Genomic DNA, 19,023 nt, shown 5'->3' with positions numbered 1-19,023 from the left:
ACAAACCAGGGTCAGAAATGCATGGTGAGCGGTAGGACACAGTGGAGTATGGTAGAACAGAGGTATCTGGGATTACAGATCCATAATTCCTTGAAAGTGGTGTCACAGGTAGATGGGGTCGTAAAGAGAGTTTTGACATATTCATCTTTATAAATCAATGTATTGAATACAAGTGTTTGGATGTTTTGTTTGAGGTTCTATAAGATGTAGGTAAAGCTTAATTTGGAGTATTGTGGCAGTTCTGGTCACCTACCTACAGGAAAGATATCAATAAGATTGAAAGAGTGCAGAGAAAATTTACAAGGATGTTGCCAGAACTTAAGGACCTGTGTTATAGGGAAAGATTGAATAAGTTAGGACTTTATTCCCTGGAGCATAGAAGAATGAGGGGAGATTTGATAGAGGTATACAAAATTATAAGGGTATAGATAGGATAAATGCAAGCAGGATTTTTCCACTGGGTTGGGTGAGATGAACTAGCGGTCATGGGTTAAGGGTGAAAGGGGAGCTTCTTCACTCAGGGTGGTGAGTGTGTGGAATGAAATGACAGCGCAAGTGGTTGTAGGTTCGATTGCAACATTTAAGAGGAATTTAGATGGGTACAGGGATGAGAGGAGCGTGGACGGCTATGTTCTGGGTACAGGTCGATGGGACGATGTTCTGGGTGCAGATGGGGCTATGTTCTAGGTGCAGGTCGATGGGACTATGCAGAATAATAATTGACTAGATGGGCTGAAGGGACTGTTCCTGTGCTATAATTTTTTTAATACGCTATGACTCTATCTTAATGTAGAGAGTGGTTTATGGTGTGATTTCCAGAGCAACTGAGAGCATACCCAGTAATGGAGGGGTGATTAAAACTGGACTTGTACAGAAGGCCAGATCTGGTGGAACTTGGAGATCTTGGAGGGTTGAAGGAATTTGTGAGGGCAGAGAGGGGTGCCTGGTAGAAGAGTATGAAAACAAGAACAAGACAATCATTTGTTAATAGAATGATTTAAGTTTTTGTTTGTGGAAGGTGAGAAGTGGAAGGCAACTAGCAATAGTTGGGATTGAAGATAGTAAAAGTGTGGTTGGAGGTTTTAATGGTCGGGGGAGTGATGGTTGTGTAGAATAGATAACGTGAAATAATAGGGTGGTGAAAGTGGATTTTGTGAGTGGTCCAGTGGGCCTTGAAGTGAGTACCTGTATGTAAATGTGGTGACAGACCACAATGTCCAACATATTTGGTTTATTTTCTTATTGAAGCTTAAATTGTAGTAGCGTGGTGAAGTACTGGGATAGTTGCAGGCGAAGACAGTTCATCACCAGAGCCCTTTGAAACATTTTATTGCAAAGTTCCAACATACTGAGGGAGCATCGGACTTGTAAATAGAACAGAATAGTGCATGAGGTCATTCATTCTATCAAATCAGTACTTGAGCTTTCACCAGCTCTTTTTTTTATGTGGTTCAACAAGTCCCTGACGCTTTCTCCAGTTCCCTGCCATATTTTAATGGATGAGAGATGAAGGATGAAGTTGAACTGCCCAGAATAGTTTTCTCACACACATAGTTGATGAGATTTCCCAGAGGGAGCGCAATCCAGATCTGATTCGATCCCTTACAGTGAGGCCTGTGCTTCAACTGGGTCTTCTGAAATGTGATAGGATCAAATGGGGTGGGGCATATGTGCTCAAGTTCCACCTACTTAAAATGCGGAAAATATAAGACATAGGAGCATAATTAGGCCATCTGGCCCATCGAGTCTGCTCCGCCATTCAATCATGGCTGATCCTTTTTTCTTCTCCTCCTCAACCTCAGTTCCTGGCCTTCTCCCCATAATGTTTGATGCCATGTCCAATCAAGAACCAATCAATCTCTGCCTTAAAAACACCAATGACCTGGCCCCCACAGCTGCATGTGGCAACAAATTCCACAAATCCACCACCCTTTGGCTAAAGAAATTTCTCCGCATCTCTGTTTTGAAAGGGCGCCCCTCTATCCTGAGGCTGTGCCCTCTTGTCCTAGATTCTCCCACCATGGGAAACATCCTTTCCACATCTACTCTGTCTAGGTCTTTCAACATTCAAAAGGTTTTGATAAGATCCCCCTCATCCTTCTGAATTCCAGCGAGTACAGACCCAGAGCCATCAAATGTTCCTCATATGATAACCCTTTCATTCCTGGAATCATCCTTGTGAACTTCCTCTGGACCGTCTCCAATGCCAGCCATCTTTTCTAAGATGAGGGGCCCAAAACTGTTCACGATATTCAAAGTGAGCCCTCACCAGTGCCTTATAAAGCCTCAGCATCATATCACATCCTTGCTCTTGTATTCTAGACCTCTTGAAATGAATGCTAACATGGCATTTGCCTTCCTCACCACCGACTCGACCTGAAAGTTAACCTTTAGGATGTTCTGCACAGGGCTCCTAAGTCCCCTTACATCTCAGATTTTTGGATTTTCTCCCCATTTAGAAAATAGTTTGCACATTTATTTTGACTGCCAAAGTGCATGACCATGCATTTTCCAACATTGTATTTCATTTACCACTTTCTTGCCCATTCTCCAAACCTATCTGTCCTTCTGCATCCTACCCATTTCCTCAACACCACCTGCCCTTCCACCAATCTTTGTATCATCTGCAAACTTGGCAACAAAGCCATCTATTCCATCATCTAAATCATTTATATACAGCATAAAAATAAGTGGTCCCAACACCGACCCCTGCGGACCACCACTGGTCACTGGCAGCCAACCAGAAAATGATACTCTTATTCCCAATCGCTGTCTCCTATCAATCAGTCAATGCTCTAACTACCTTAGTAACTTTGCTGTAATACCATGGGCTCTTAGCAGCCTCATCTGTGGCACCTTGTCAAAGGCCTTCTGAAAGTCCAACAATACAACATCCACTGCATCCCCTTAATCTATCCTACTTGTAATCTCCTCGAAGTATTCCAACAGGTTCATCAGGCAGGATTTTCCCTGAAGGAAGCCATGCTGACTTTGTCCTATCTTGTCCTGTGTCACCAAGTACTCCATCACCTCTTCCTTAACAATTGACTCTAACATCTTCCCAACCACTGAGGTCAGGCTAACTGGTCTATAATTTCCTTTCTGCTGCCTTACCTCCTTTCTTAAAGAGTGGAGTGACGTTTGCAATTTTCCAGTCCTCTGACACCATGCCAGAGTCCAATGCTTTTTGAAAGATCATTTCTAATGCCACCACAATCTCTAATGTTACCTCTTTCAGAGCCCTCAGGCGCAGTTCACTTGGTCCAGGTGACTTATGTACTTTTAGGTCTTTCAGCTTCTTTCTTGTAATAGTAACTGCACCCACTTCTCTTCCTTCACACACTACAACATCAGGCATACTGCTAGAGACTTCTAGAGTGCAGACTAATGGAAAATACTCATTTAGTTCATCAGCCTACTCCTTGTTTCCCATTATAATTTCTCCTGCTTCATTTTGTAGTGGTCTTGTATCTACTCTCAACTATATCTATATCGGTCCCGTATCTTTGCGAGCTGACTGAGCCATGTGCCTCAACTTAGTTTGAACAGTGAAAACTATAAAGTTTAGAAAAAGAATAAGAGAGGATACTTTTACATTTTTACAGGAAATGAATATTGTGGGCAGTTCAGCCAGGGAGAGGTCCACGGACATGGAGTAATGAAGTACTCTGATGGTGCCCTGTATGAGGGTGAATTCTATTATGGTTTCCGAGCAGGTGAATAATTTTTGTTTGTCTGATTTTTGATTCCAATCTGCAGCTTAACTTTGTAGATTAGTGTATTACTTTCTAATATAATTAAAAGATTAATCTCTGCTTATTGCTAGTAGAAATATAACTTGACTTTATTCCTCTATCTAGGACATGGAGTACTGACCGATAAGGAGGGTCAGATCTATCAAGGTTCCTTCCATAACCATATGAAACATGGAGAAGGAGAGATGTTCTACAAGTAAGCGAAGAGCAGTTGTGAGGTGCTCTAGTTTGTATAAGGAGCTCATCATACACATGCACACAGACATAATGTAATTGACATAAGTGCAGGTAGATGCACACAAAAAAAAATCCAAAGGAGTTCGGGTACATACATGTACAAATACACATATACCATGTGCTACACATGTGTGACATGTCTTCTGTTGCTGACAAACAGAATTCGCTGAATGGTTACAGTATGATAGGACATTTGGCCCATCTAATCCATACCTGGTCTACCTAAGAGCAATCCAGTTAGTGTCATTTCCCTACCCTGATCCCATAGACCTGCAGATTCTTTCTTTCCAGATACTTAACCAGCTTCGTTCAGTCAGAACCTCTTGGAACTTTTTCTGTCACAAGGAGAACCTCCGCTTTTCCAGTTTATCCAGTCCTACATTCTCAGAGACATTCTAATACACTCTTCTTCAATTTACATCTTTGTTTTTACTGAACAGAACACCATAGCCCAATTGTAGCCAAAGTAGTGTTTTTAGAATGTTTGTATTATTTCTTTGCTCTTGTTCTCTAGGCTTTGCTAAGCTCAGGATCCTTTTTTGACCACTTTCTTGACCAGTCCTGGCATTCTCGATGAATGATGCACATGTCAGAAAAACACAGGCACACAAACACAAATACAGGTGAAATGGTGCTGTAGAGTTAGATGCACATCCCTGTTATCAGCCGGATTTTCGTAAAGCCTTTTCCGTGTCTACTTTTGTCTACTTTGCCCTTTTCCAATCTTAGAATACAGAGCCCTTCATCTGATAAATGAGACAAGGGAATTTGATTGTTATTGTTAAAGGGAATTCTCCCCACGCCTCTAGTCTGTAGATCAATCTAACCTGAATCATGGCATTTGGGCATGATAAGTTTTATGAACCAAAGTTTCTGTGTATCTTCAGAAAAAGACTGAAGGGAACTGAACTGTCAGAGAATAAATATTGCTTGAATATATAGTCCCTGCTCCCATTTTTTGCACAATATACGGAACAGAGCATGCTATAGACAATGAACTTTTTAAAGCAATTATGGATGAAAATGACTTTATCAGCTAGAACCAATGATTTCAATATTGCTGGTTTATGAAGTCTTTGTTGCTCCATCAATACAAATTCTAACTTGTAGAACCTGGAGTGTATTCTTCAGTGAAGAATTTTTTTAAAATATAGTTACTCATTCGCACATAGGCACATTTTAATGATCTTGTGTCATTGTTTCATGACATTGCATTCCCTAAAGCCATTGCCTATCTGCTCTCAAGCAGCGTTCTCATAATTTTTCTCATATTTCTCCATTCCTATTTTTTCTGGTATTGATTATCTGACTTTGTTCTTATAATGATCTTCATTTGACAATGTTTGCTGACTTGGCTTAAGGAGGCTGGGAAACTAGTCCAGAGAGAAGTAAATCAACTAGAGTTTCTACTCCATTCTTTCCAATATTGTGTTTGCAGATATTAGGTGAGGAAGGCAATAAGCTGAATTGAGACGCCCTCTACAGTTAAATCAATTGCAGCCATTCATTGGTTGTGTTTTCTTGCTGCAGAGATCAATTTGTTTTTACAGATTACAAAGGGATCTTGACAAGAACAGATGAATCTCAAGGTCGTATGTAGTATACATACTATGATAATAGGATGTATTTTGAACTTCAAAGTAATGGGGTGAAGCAATAAAATATAGATTATATTGAGAGAATAGAAAGACTTGACCCTAGCTCTAACTGCTTTATTTTACTTTATTCATGGAATATGAGCATCGCTGGCAAGGAAAGCATTTATCATTCATTACTAATTTTTCTTGAAATATTTGCAGTGATTATGAGCTTCAGTAATCTATATTATTAAGTTACTCCACCATACTATTTGATTGCAACAGCATTTGTGGGATTTTGATTTAGTGGATAAGGAGCCAATGTTTCTGACTGTTGCAGAGTCTAGAACTAGGGGTCACCTTTTAAGAATTGCCTATTTTAGGCAGAACTGAGGCAAAATATGTACGAGCTCTAAGAACACTCTTTGAAAGCCAGTGGAAACAAAGACTTTGAAAACTCTTAGAGTAGAAGTAGGAAGATTTTGATATGCAAAGGAGTGAAAGATTACTACAGATAGAGAAGAACATGGAGTTAAGGTTGCAACCAGAAATTATTAAATGTTAGACCAAGCTCTGGGAGATGTACTTCTGATGCTAATTTGTATGTTTATATGTTCATAAAGGGTTCTGGGGTTTTGATCCAGCAATGAGAATAAATACCATCTTTTTATGATAGGCTGTCACCTACTTTGCAGGAGAACTGAGATGGTTTGAAGTATTTGCCTTTGTTCTTTTGAATGATGAAGGTTGTGGGTTGTAGTTGCTCTTGAAACCTCTGCAGTTTGCTGCAATATATTTTGTAGATGGTGCCTGTTGGATCTATAGTATGCCTGTGTGGAGTGAATTAAGTGACTGATAGGTTGATGATCAACCAGGCTGCTTTGTCCTTGATGGTGTTAAGTTTTTTCAACATTGTCGGAATGCAAGGTATCTCCAACTGTAGCATATTCCATAGCACTCCTTTAGTGATATTGAACAGGATTGGTGAGTTGGGTTTTGAGTCATTAGCTATAGCAGTGGTCCCCAATGGGTTCCGGCTACTGCTGCACCGCTGCATTCTTCGCGGCAATGCATCAGACCGCGGGCCGGAGGTTGGGGACCACTGAGCTATAGGGTTCCCAACCTTTGACCACTTGCAGCCACTGCATTAATTTTACAGGTCTGCTTAAATATTTGGTCATATTAAGAATAGCTTTATTTGTCATATTTGGAACATACAGTGAAATACATAGTTTACATCGTCAAATCAGTGAAGATTGTGCACAATTGTTCCCATGCATCCAGAGCCAACATAGCAAGTCATAACTCACTAACTCTTACAATAACACTTTGGAATCTGGAGGAAGCTGGAGTGCCCAGAGGAAGCCCGCACAGTCATGGGAAGAAAGTACAAACTCCTTACAGATAATGCTGAGAATCAAACCTGGATTTGACAGCTGGAGCTCGAAAGTGTTGTGCTAACTGCTGTGTCACACGCAACCCTCATTAGTAACTCACAGAATGTTGACAGTAGTTCTCCACATCACCTATTTTCTCCAGACACAGCAAAAGGTATAGAATATAAGAGCAGGGAAGTGATGTTGAGGCTTTATAAGGCACTCGTGACACCACACTTGGAGTATTGTGTGCAGTTTTGGGTTCCTTATTTTAGAAAGGACGTGCTGACATTGGAGAGGGTTCAGAGAAGATTCACGAGAATGATTCCAGGAATGAAAGGGTTACTGTATGAGGAACGTCTGGCAGCTCTTGGGCTGTATTCCCTGGAGTTCAGGAGAATGAAGGGGGATCTCAAAGAAACATTCGGAATGTTAAAAGGCCTGAACAGATTAGATATGGCAAAGTTATTTCCCATGGTAGGGGAGTCTAGAACAAGGGGGCACAACTTCAGGATTGAAGGACGTCCATTTAGAACAGAGATGCGAAGAAATTACTTTAAGTCAGAGGGTGGTAAATCTGTGGAATTTGTTGCCACAAGTGGCTGTGGAGACCAAGACATTGGGTGTATTTAAGGCAGAGATAGATAGGTTCTTGATTAGCCAGGGCAGCAAAAGGTATGGGGAGAAGACAGGAGAGTGGGGATGACTGGAATAATTGGATCAGCCCATGAATGAATGGTAGAGCAGATTCGATGGGCCGAATAGCCTACTTCTGCTCCTATATCTTATGGTCTTAAAATCCTCTTGTCATTCTTTGTCATGCCATCACATCCCCTCCCTAACAGAACATAGTCTGTATTTGTGATTTATGCAGTTTTAGGATGACCTCCTGATATTTGTGCAAATAAAGAGAAATATCCTTGACATGCCTTTGATCATCTCTCTTCTCCACGTCATGGTATAAATGTGGATTACATTACAATACTATTCCCTATTAGCATTTTCCAGGTCTTCCTCCATGCTGATTTGGAGTGCTTGTCATCAGGAAAATGTAGAACTGAACACTGCAACAATCAGCCAACATCCTCACTTCTGACCTTAGGTTGGAGGAGCTAAGTTTGATAAAGTAACAAAGGAGGACTGAGCCTAGGACACTGCCCTGCATTTATGTCCTGAATCTGAGATGATTGGTTTACAACAAGTTTAACCATCATCTTGGGTGGTGGATATGACTCCAATATTAGAGAGATTTACCTACATTCTGTTTGACCAGTTTTACTAGCACAGTTCTCTTTAAGCTACACACATTCGCAGCCAGGCAGTAAGTGAAATGCTCCCATGCGCATACTTTTTGTTGCTGTGCAGCTGGAATTTTCTTTTATAAAAAGTTTTATTAAAGTGCTGCGTAGTTTTCAGGCCATATAAAAATTTCTGCTCAGAACAATGGTTGGTCTGCGCAGCTGTGGAAAAAAAATAGGGGAATGTTGTTTACCAGGCTCCTTGAAGCCGCAGTTAATCAAATGTTGTCTTAATAAGAACATAACATAAACAACATGGAGTTTTGGCCCTTTATCTTCTGAGACTGTCCTGGTGTTTATGATGTGTTTTACTTCAATTCCACCTTCCAGTGCTATCCCCATAGTTCTTCATTTGTTTGGTGTCCAAAGAGCTCTCGATCTCTATCTTAAATTTAACTGGTTCCAGCCTTCTTGGGTAGAGAATTCCACAAATTTTCATTCCTTTGAACAATATTTTTATTATTCCTATCCTAATTAGATAATATTCTAACTCAGAATTTGTTTTGGAAGATTTTAACCAGGTCAGTCTGAAAAAAATCACTAAGCAATTACCATCAACAGATCACTTGCAATACTAGAGAAAACAACCCACTGGACCATTGCTACACCACCATCAAGAATGCCTACCGTGCTATTCCACGCCCTCACTTTGGGAAGTCTGATCACCTGGCTGTACTTCTACTCCCTGAGTGTAGGCAGAGACTGAAGACTGCAGCACTAGTAGTGAGGAGGTATGGGCAAAGGAAGTACAGGAGCTGTACAGGACTGCTTTGAATCGTTGGTCTCAACTGTACTCAGGAATTCATCTTCAAACCTGGATGAGTATGCTGCAGTTGTTACTGACTTCATTAAAACCTGTGTGGATGAGTGTGTGTCTACAAAGACTTACCAAACCAAAAGCCGTGGATGAACCAGCAGGTACGTCATCTGCTGAAGGCTAGATCTGTGGCATTCAAGTCTGGCGACCCAGGCTTGTACCAGAAAACCAGATATGATTTGCGGAGGGCTAATTCAAGGGCAAAAAGACAATTTTGAATGAGGCTGGAGGCGACATCGGGTACACAACAACTCTGGCAGGGTTTGTAAGACATTACTTGAAACCCAATAGCATGAATGGCAGCAATGCTTCACTACCAGATGAACACAACACCTTCTATGCCTGCTTTGAAAGGGAGAACACAACTACAGCTGTGAAGATCCCTGCTGCACCTGATGACCCTGTGATCTCTGTCTCGGAGGCTGATGTCAGGTTGTCTTTCAGGAGGGTGAACCCTTACAAGGCGGAAGGTCCCGATGGAGTACCAGGTAAGGCTCTGAAAACCTGTGCCAACCAACTGGCGGGAGTATTCAAGGACACTTTCAACCTTCACTGCTATGGGTGGAAGTTCCCACTTGCTTCAAAAAGGTAACAATTATACCAGTGTCTAAGAAGAATAATGTGAGCGGCCTTAATGACTATCACCCGGTAGCACTCACATCTACAGTGATGAAATGCTTTGAGTGTTTGGTCATGACTAGACTGAACTCCTGCCTCAGCAAGGACCTGGACCCACTGCAATTTGCCTATCGCCACAATAGGTCAACGGCAGACACAATCTCAATGGCTCTCCGCACGGCTTTAGACCACCGGGATAACACAAACACCTATATCAGGATGCTGCTCATCGACTATAGCTTAGCATTTAATACCATCATTCCCACAATCCTGATTGAGAAGTTGCAGAACCTGGGCCTCTGTACCTCCTTCTGCAATTGGATCCTCAACTTCCTAACCGGAAGATCACAATCTGTGCGGATTGGTGATTTCAGGATGTATATTGTATTCATTTCTCTGACATTAAATTGTATCTTTGAAACCTTTCAAATATCTCCTCCTCGCTGACAATCAACACTGGTGCACCTCACCTGTGCCCACAGCTCTATTCTCTATATACCCATGTCTGTGTGGCTAGGCATAGCTCAAATACCATCTATAAATTTGCTGACGATACAACCATTGTTGGTAGAATCTCAGGTGGTGACAAGAGGGCATACAGGAGTGAGATATGCCAACTAGTGGAGTGGTGCCGCAGCAACAACCTGGCACTCAACGTCAGTAAGACGAAAGAGCTGATAGTGGACTTCTGGAAGGGTAAGATGACGGAACACATTCCAATCCTCATAGAGGGGTCAGAAGTGGAGAGAGTGAGCAGTTACAAGTTCCTGGATGTCAAGATCTCAGAGGATCTAACCTGGTCCCAACATAACGATGCAGCTGTAAAGAAGGCAAGATAGCGGTTATACTTTATTAGGAGTTTGAAGAGATTTGGCATGTCAACAAATACACTCAAAAACTTCTATTATTGACCGTGGAGAGCATTCTGCTAGGCTGCATCACTGTCTGGTATGGAGGGATTACTGCCACAGGACCGAAAGAAGCTGCAGAGGGTTGTAAATTTAGTCAACTCCATCTTGGGTACTAGCCTACAAAGTACCCAGAATATCTTCAAGGAGCAGTGTCTCAGAAAGGCAGCGTCCATTATTAAGGACCTCCAGCACCCAGGGCATGCCCTTTTCTCACTGTTACCATCAGGGAGGAGATGCAGAAGCCTGAAGGCACACGCTCAGAGGTACAGGAACAGCTTCGTCTCCTCTGCCATCTGATTCCTAAATGACATTGAACCCTTGGACACAACCTCACTTTTTAAAATATGTAGTATTTCTGTTTTTTGCACAATTTTTAATCTATTCAATATACGTATACTGTAATTTATTTATTATTATTATTGTTTTTCTATATTATGTATTGCATTGAACTGCTGCAGCTAAGTTAACAAATTTCACATCACATGCCGGTGATAATAAACCTGATTCTGATTCCTTCCCATCCTAATTCTAGGTAATTTATCTATGGGAAACATTCTCCTGGTACAGGTTTCCCCCGCTGCCCGAAGGTAGAGCGTTCCTATGAAACAGTTTGTAAGCCGGAATGTCGTAAAGTGAATAAGCAATTACCATTTATTAATATGGGAAAAATTTTTGAGCATTCCCAGACTCAAAAAAACCTACAAAATCATGCCAAGTAACACATAAAACCTAAAATAATAGTAACATATAGTAAAAGCAGGAATGATATGATAAATACACAGCCTATATAAAGTAGAAATACTTTTCTTCAGCGCTGTCTAGCGCAGCGAAAATCTCGCAGAAGCACTCTCGGCAGAAACACTCTGTCCAGTAACCTTTAAGCTATGAAGCTGCCAAATCATACCAAATAACACATAAAAATACACAGCCTATATAAAATAGAAATAATGTATGTACAGTTTAGTTTCACTTACCGGAATCAGGAAGACTCCAATAAATTGCAGTTTCGTCAAGTTAAACACTTGCTTATACAAATAACCACCTGACACAATCGGCAATGGCCTCTGATCTGGGCCGACATTTACGTGCCAGGTGGCACCTAATTAATTAGCTTGCTTATTTCGCTTTTTTCTTAAAGATGTACTGGGTGTGTTCCGACTACTGCTGCACCACGGTATTCTTCGCGGCAATGTATTGGTCCACAGCCCGGAGGTTGAGGACCACTGCTTAAACTATGAAGCTGCCCTTTAAATTCCACTTTCGCAACACTTCCATCACCATCATCCAGTACTTTCTGTTTCAGCTTATTAAAAAGACTGACTGATTTCTCCTTAAGTATAAGAAAACTTAACGGAGCACCACGCTTTGTACACCCATCAATCCACTCAAGTAATAGACTCTCCATTTTATCCATTATTGGATGCCGACTAAGAGGGATCACTTTGCTACGAGCAGAACCAACAGTAACATCGGCGGCTTTCAAAATTCTTTCTCTCTGCGTATAAATAGTGCGAATGGTGGACGCAGGCAAGTTCAACGCATGGACAATGTCCTTACTTGGTTCACCACCATCGAAACGCTTAATTATGTCTAGTGTTACGCTAAGTGTAATACCCTTACGAGCTCTTTTAGGCTTTTCTAATACGTTAGAACTCATCTTGCTAACGGATGCACAAAATAAATCGAGATAAAGCATATGTTTAAGCAATGTCAGCTAGAATGCCGTTCCGGGGGAGGAGCTTGGTTGTTCGGGCGCACGCTGCCTTTTCTCGTAACAGTGAAAACACCTGTTAGCGAAAACAGGTAACTAATGTAGGTCTTTCGTAACAGCGAAGTGTCGTAAAGCGAACATTTGGAAAACGGGGACCACCTGTACTTGAATTGACTATGAGAAGCAGGCATTGTCCACTGAGCCTCTTCCCACAATCATTTAATGGGCCTTGTTGTGATGTCTCTCAGGCAACTACATCTTCCTTTCGTTAAAGAGACCAAAATCATGTTTAGATAAACATTTGTAATGCCTTAGCAATGAAGGATATGGCTGAGAGCTAGAAAATAGGATTAGTAAAGATGGGCACTCAGTGATTAACTCTGACATAGTGGGCTGAAAGGCCTATGGTAACATTGTGTGACTCTTAAGATTTCCGAGCTAGATATGATTTCAAGTAAACTTTAATTATTGTTGACTCACTTTTAGAATTTAACGTTTTATAGTTAAGGCAGAACTGAATAGAACTACGAAAACAGCATTAGTGAGCAGATAGATGGTGTGTATTTTGTATCTCCACTTAGTAGGTTCTGACTCTCTCTTTGTACAATTTTCTAAAGGCATCAATTAGTCCTGCAGCACATTTATAAAGGTAATAATAGAAGAGGGATTTTGTTCCAAAGATTGCATAATGCAGGAATATGATTAGTAACACAGAAGTGCAGTTCTACAGACACAAGAATACTGAATACCGTAATACAGGGTGCAATCGTATAGACATTGACTAAGACAAGGTAAGGGTCCTCTAGGCACAGAATCGTGCAGGGCTACAGTTCTAAAGGCACAGTGATGGGGAACAAATCAACAGGCGTAAAGTAATGCAGGAATATAGATCAGTCAGTGGAGAATAAGGCATGGGTACATTTTTCTGTGTTTCACCCAGCTGCTCTGTTTGTGTGTTTTGGCAAGTTGATCAGCTAGGCTTCAACTGAAGAGTCAAAGATTTTCAGTGGGCGTCTGGAAATTCTGAAAATGTAAATCTGCTGCCAAAAGTCTTCTGTTTATAAAGAAGTTTACTTTCACTGAAATGTAAGAGCATTATTTATTGTACATTGTTAGAGTTGTCAATAATCGTAATTATCATTATTTAACACTTACTCTTACTTGTCTCCAGGTTTGAACTTGGCTAAATGTGGGTAGCTAATGTTAAACCTGGTAAACCACAGTGGAAGCTGGTCTTGGCCACTCCTTGTGCCCACATGCTTACACTTTCCAACTAAGAGCACAGTATGGTGTTTAGGAACAAGAATTCCATTTGGTTTCTTCATCTCCCACTTTTTATAACACAGGCATTAAGGCCAATTATTGAATTTTCCTCTTATTGCCAAGCAACATATCAATCCTGCCACTAACCAGTGATTAAGCAAGTTCTCACCTCAATGTAGGTTTGCTACAATGGCCATTACTTCTAAGTAAGCAGCATTAGAGTTGCCAAGATCAATTCAACATCAATGATTTGGAGATAATATATTTGTCTCAGGCAATACATTTTTTAGTTTTGAATGTCTTTGGTAGGTGAAATAAGTTGAAATACTAAGGGGAACATGAGGGGGAATTTCTTCACTTAGAGGATGGTGCGAGTGTGGAACAACCTTCTAGCAGAAGAGGTAGATATGGGTTCAATTTGAAAGTTTAAGAGAAATGTGGATATTGTACATGGATGGGAGGGGTATGGAGGACTGTGGTTTAGGTGCAGGTCAAAGGGAGTAGGCAGAATCGGACTAGATGGGCCGATGGGCCTGTTTCTGTGCTGCAGTGTTCTATGACTCTAAGGTGTATTGTCTGGATCATTCTAATAATACAATGCTGTGTAAAAGTCTCAGGCACCCTAGATTTTTTAATACATTTTGTTTTAATTTTTCTCATCTTCTGCATTAGTGTGTCTATAGAGAAGGGCAAATTTTAGGTTTCCAAGCATTCATTTTCCAAAAAATTAAATGTCGGAGATTTTTGTATTCTGTTAAAGCAAGTAACATATTAAGTAATAGCAACACACACAAAATGCTGGAGGATCTCAGCAGGCCAAGCAGCATCTATGGAAAAGAGTACAGTCGATATTTCAGGCCAAGACCCTTCGGCAGGACTGGAGAAAAAAAGCTGAGGAGTTGTCCTCCTCCTTCAAAGAAAGGGGCTTCCCTTCCTCCACTATTAACGCTACCCTCAACAGCACGTCTTCCATTTCATGCACGTCTGCTATTGTCCCATCCTCCACCACCCTACCAGGGATAGGGTTCTTCTTGTCCTCGCCTACCACCCCTTCGCGTCTGGCACATAATTCTTCCGCCATCTCTCATGGGATCCCACCACCAAGTACATCATTCCCTTCCCCCCACTTTCTGCTTTCTGCAGGAATCGCTCCCTACGCAACTCCCTGATCACCCTCCTGGCACTTACCCTTGCAAGTGGAACAAGTGCTATACCTGCCCCTGCACTTCCTCCCTTACTACCATTCAGGGCCCCAAACAGTGAGGTGACACTTCACCTGTGAGTCTGTTGGTGTCATGTACTATGTCCGGGGCTCCTGGTGTGGCCCCCTGTATATTGGTGAGACCAGACTGGGCGACTGCTTCGCCAAGCACCTATGCTCTGTCTGCCAGAAAAAGTGGAATTTCCCAGGGCCACCTATCTTAATGCCACTTCCCATTCCCATTCCAATATATCTATCTGTGGTCTCCTCCACCGACATGATGAGGCCACAATTGGGTTGGAGGAACAACACCTTGTATTCTGTCTGGGTAGCCTCCAACCTGATGGCATGAACATCGATTTCTCAAACTTCTGGTAATAACCACCCCCCCCCACACTTCACCATTCCTCATCCCATCCCCTTTTCCCTCTCTCACTTTATCTCCTTGCCTGCCTACAGCCTCCCTCTGGTGCCCTTCTTCCCTTTTCTTTCTTCCATGGCTTTCTGTCCTCTTCTATCAGACTCCTCCTTCTCCAGCCCAGTATCTCTTTCACCAATCAACTTCCCAGCTCTTTACTTTATCCATTCCCCTTCAGGTTTCACCCATCACCTTGTGTTTCTCTGTCCCCTCCCCCGACCTTTTAAATCTATTCCTCAGCATTTTTTCTCCAGTTGTGCTGAAGGGTCTTAGCCTAAAACATCGACTGTACTATTTTCCACAGATGCTGCCTGGCCTGCTGAGTTCCTCCAGCATTTTGTGTGTGTGATACTTGGATTTCAAATCTGCCAGTTTTCTCTTGTTTATGATTGGATATTAAGTAATAGACCACTTTTCAAATATAAACGTGATTAATTTGTAGGTATATGGCCCAGTGCACGATTAAGCAAAGAAGAACTGTGGCAACTTCTCTAAGATACTTGGAACAACCTACCAGCTGATTTTCTTATAAAACTGCATGACAGTGTACCTAAGAGAATTGACGCAGTTTTAAAGGCAAATGGTGGTCACACAAAGTACTGATTTGATTTAGTTTTTTTACTGTTTACTGCTCATAGTAATATTTTTGATATTTCAAACCATTTCATTATTTTGAAAGCATCTTTGCTTTACAGAATTTTTTTACATGTGCCTAAGACTTTTGCAATGTATTGCATAATAATTAAGAACTAGAATAATGACTTCTACAATGGTAAGCCAATGAAAGTTCTGTGTGCCTCTGTCAAGTAATAAAAAGGGATAGATTCTACATTCAGTGACAAAGGCAGAGTTTATATTTACCACTAATGTCATTTAGTATACCCATAGTTGTGTGGGCTCTCCAGCCCTAGCTGTGTGTCCATCAAACTAGCTGTGGAGCCAATCAAAAGTAACAATTTGCATTTATTTAGAGCCTTTCACATCCATTTAAGGATACTCCTAAGTGTTTTATACAGTCTTCAATGATCTGTATTTGACTTTAGAGGTTTTGTCATTGTTATTGTGAAGAATGTCATATTGAAGCACTTGAGGGCCAGCAAATCAGAAAATTAAAAGGTCTATTTGTTTCAAATTTTATTATGCATGTTACAATGAGTAAAGATCCAGAGTACAAGTGTATCAAGGTAGATGCTAAAATATCATAAATAAGATTTTAAAATTAAAAATAATTCATTTTTTAGAATTTTTTTTCAGTGAGCCTCATAGGATAAAAAATTTCTTTTTGGGTCCAGTGGTTTGGTTAAACAATAGTTATGACTTAATACAATGCTTGAAAACTTAGTTCCTTAATTCATCAAAGTACTATATTTTCAGTGCCTGAAGCAGCAAGAATATTTAGCCAAAGGAACCTGGAAGAGGCCTGACCAGTCTTGCATTTAGAGATGTGGATTTTGATGCAGAGATACAAGCAGACTTCCACTACAGCAGCGAGGGAGTTTAAAATTGATCTGGATTATAAAGCTAACTTTAGTAAAACTACAGGATTGTTGTAAACATCCATCAGGTTTTCTATTACAGGGTGAGCTACCAAACAATATGAAATACACTTGCCTCCTTCCCCTTGTATCCAGCTCAGTTCAGGGGCAATTAATGTTAGACAATAAATATTTGCATTGTCAGTAATACGCACATCTTGTGAAAGGATTAAAAAATGTTCTCTTCAATTTATTGATTCTGTGTTTGATTGCTTTAGAATATTGAATAGTACAGCACAGGAACAGACCCTTTGCCCCACAATGTTGCAAATTAAATTTGCTGACGATACTACATTGATTGGCCTTGTCTTAAATAATAATGAGGCAGCCTACAGAGAGGAAGTCATCACCCTGACACAGTGGTGTCAAGAGAACAACCTCTCCCTCAATGTCGTAAAAACAAAGGAGCTGGTTGTGGATTACAGGAGGAATGGAGACAGGCTAACCCCTATTGACATCAATGGATCTGGGATTGAGAGGGTGAACAGCTTTAAGTTCCTCGGTATACATATCACCTGCGATCTTGCGTGATCTGTACATACTAGCTGTGGTGGTGACAAAAGCACAACAGTACCTCTTTCACCTCAGACGGTTGAAGAAGTTTGGCGTGATTCCCCAAATCCTTACGACTTTCCACAGGGGCCCAACTGAGAGCGTCCTGACTGGCTGCATCACTGCCTGGTATGGGAACTGTACTTCCCTCAATCGCAGGACTCTGAAGAGAGTGGTGTGGGCAGCCCAGCGCATCTGTAGGTGAGAACTTCTCACTATCCAGGACATTTACAGAGACGGGTGCATAAAAAGACCCCAGAGGATCACTGGGGAGCCGAGTCACCCCAACCACAAATTGTTCCGGCTGCTACCATCTGGGAAATGGTATTGCAGGATTAAAGTCAGGACCAACAGGCTCCGGGACAGCTTCTTCCACCAGGCCATCAGACTGATTAATTCACGCTGATACAATTGTATTTCTATGCTATATTGACTGTCCTATTGTACATACTATTCATTGCAACTTACTATAAGTTGCACTTTGCTCATTTAGATGGAGATGTAAAGATTTTTACTACTCATATGTGAAGGATGTAAGAAATAAAGTTAATTGAATTCAATTCAAACTAATTAAATTAGTAATCAAATGCTTAACTAAACTGATCTGTTCTGCCTACACAATGTACATATACTTCAGTTTGTTGCCCATTTAGGTGCTTTTCTAATCTTCAGTTTAGTTGTAACATTCAAGTTGATTGTTGATACTTCCAAATTCTTTGTGGTTCGTAACTTGAAGTAGTGAAATCATTTCATTTCCACAGCAGTTGGTTTTAGCAGAGCTCCTTTTCATGTTATGTGTCAGTGATTTGGATGACAGAATTGATGGCTTTGTGGCCAAGTTTGCAGACAATGTGAACATAGGTGGAGGGCAGGTAATGTTGGAGGAAGCAGGCAGACCGCATAAGGGCTTAGACAAATTGGGATGATAGGCAAAAAAGTGGCAGATGGAATATAATGTAGGGAAGTGTATGGTTATGCATTTTAGTAGAAGGAATAAAAGCATAGATTATTTTCTAAATGGGGAGAAAATTCAAAAGCAGAGGTGCAAAGTGACTTGGGAGTCCTTGTGCAGGATTCTCTAAAGGTAAGCTTGGAGTTTGATTGGGTAGTAAGGAAGGCAAGATGACTAAAATATACAATACTGTGCAAAAGTTTGAGGCACAAATAGGGTGTCTAAGACCTTTGTGCAGTTCTATAGTAATTTTGTGTAATGCACTGAACTACTGCCACAAAAAAATCCACCAAATTTCATGATGTGAGTGATGATAAACCTGATTCTGATATGGATCTCTATTGTGGACTGCGAGTGGGAAGAGGGCAGGGAAAGGGGAATCACGGCTGGGCATATGGGAAGGGAGAAGGGAGGAAGTGGGAAGTACCAGAGACACGTTTCAATAAACCATTTTTTTGAAATCAAATGACCTTACCTGGTGTCTTAGAACAGGTGTGTCTGCAACTGCTCCAGACCCCTGCCCCTAACACTCCTCCTCTGCCACCTGTCCCACACTTCTCCCAGGGCACTCCACCTATCACCCTTTGCTCCTACCATATTTACAAACTTGCTTTCCATTCCACATTGACAAATACAGTACTGTGCAAAAGTCTTAGGCACTCCAGCTACGAGGGGTGATTGATAAGTTTGTGGCCTAAGGTAGAAGTAGTCAATTTTAGAAAACCTAGCACATTTATTTTTCAACATAGTTCCCTCCTACATGTACACACTTAGTCCAGCAGTCATGGAGCATACGGATCCC

At 41.2% G+C, this 19,023-nt stretch overlaps 1 protein-coding gene across 1 annotated transcript in view; it reads left to right on the top strand.

Moving 5' to 3' along the window:
• The window catches only part of LOC134337933 (MORN repeat-containing protein 1-like), a 240,582-nt gene that overhangs the window by 5,065 nt on the left and 216,494 nt on the right, over window positions 1-19,023 (top strand). Inside the window, exons 4-5 of the mRNA XM_063033345.1 lie at window positions 3,606-3,716; window positions 3,861-3,951. Coding sequence (XP_062889415.1) covers window positions 3,606-3,716; window positions 3,861-3,951 — 202 coding nt within the window. The remainder of the gene's footprint in view (window positions 1-3,605; window positions 3,717-3,860; window positions 3,952-19,023) is intronic.

This window comes from Mobula hypostoma, chromosome 25 (genome assembly GCF_963921235.1).
Source record: "Mobula hypostoma chromosome 25, sMobHyp1.1, whole genome shotgun sequence".
NCBI classification, from domain to species: domain Eukaryota; kingdom Metazoa; phylum Chordata; class Chondrichthyes; order Myliobatiformes; family Myliobatidae; genus Mobula; species Mobula hypostoma.
Note: the sequence above shows the minus strand (reverse complement) of the source record. Positions and strands in the feature narration are given on the sequence as shown.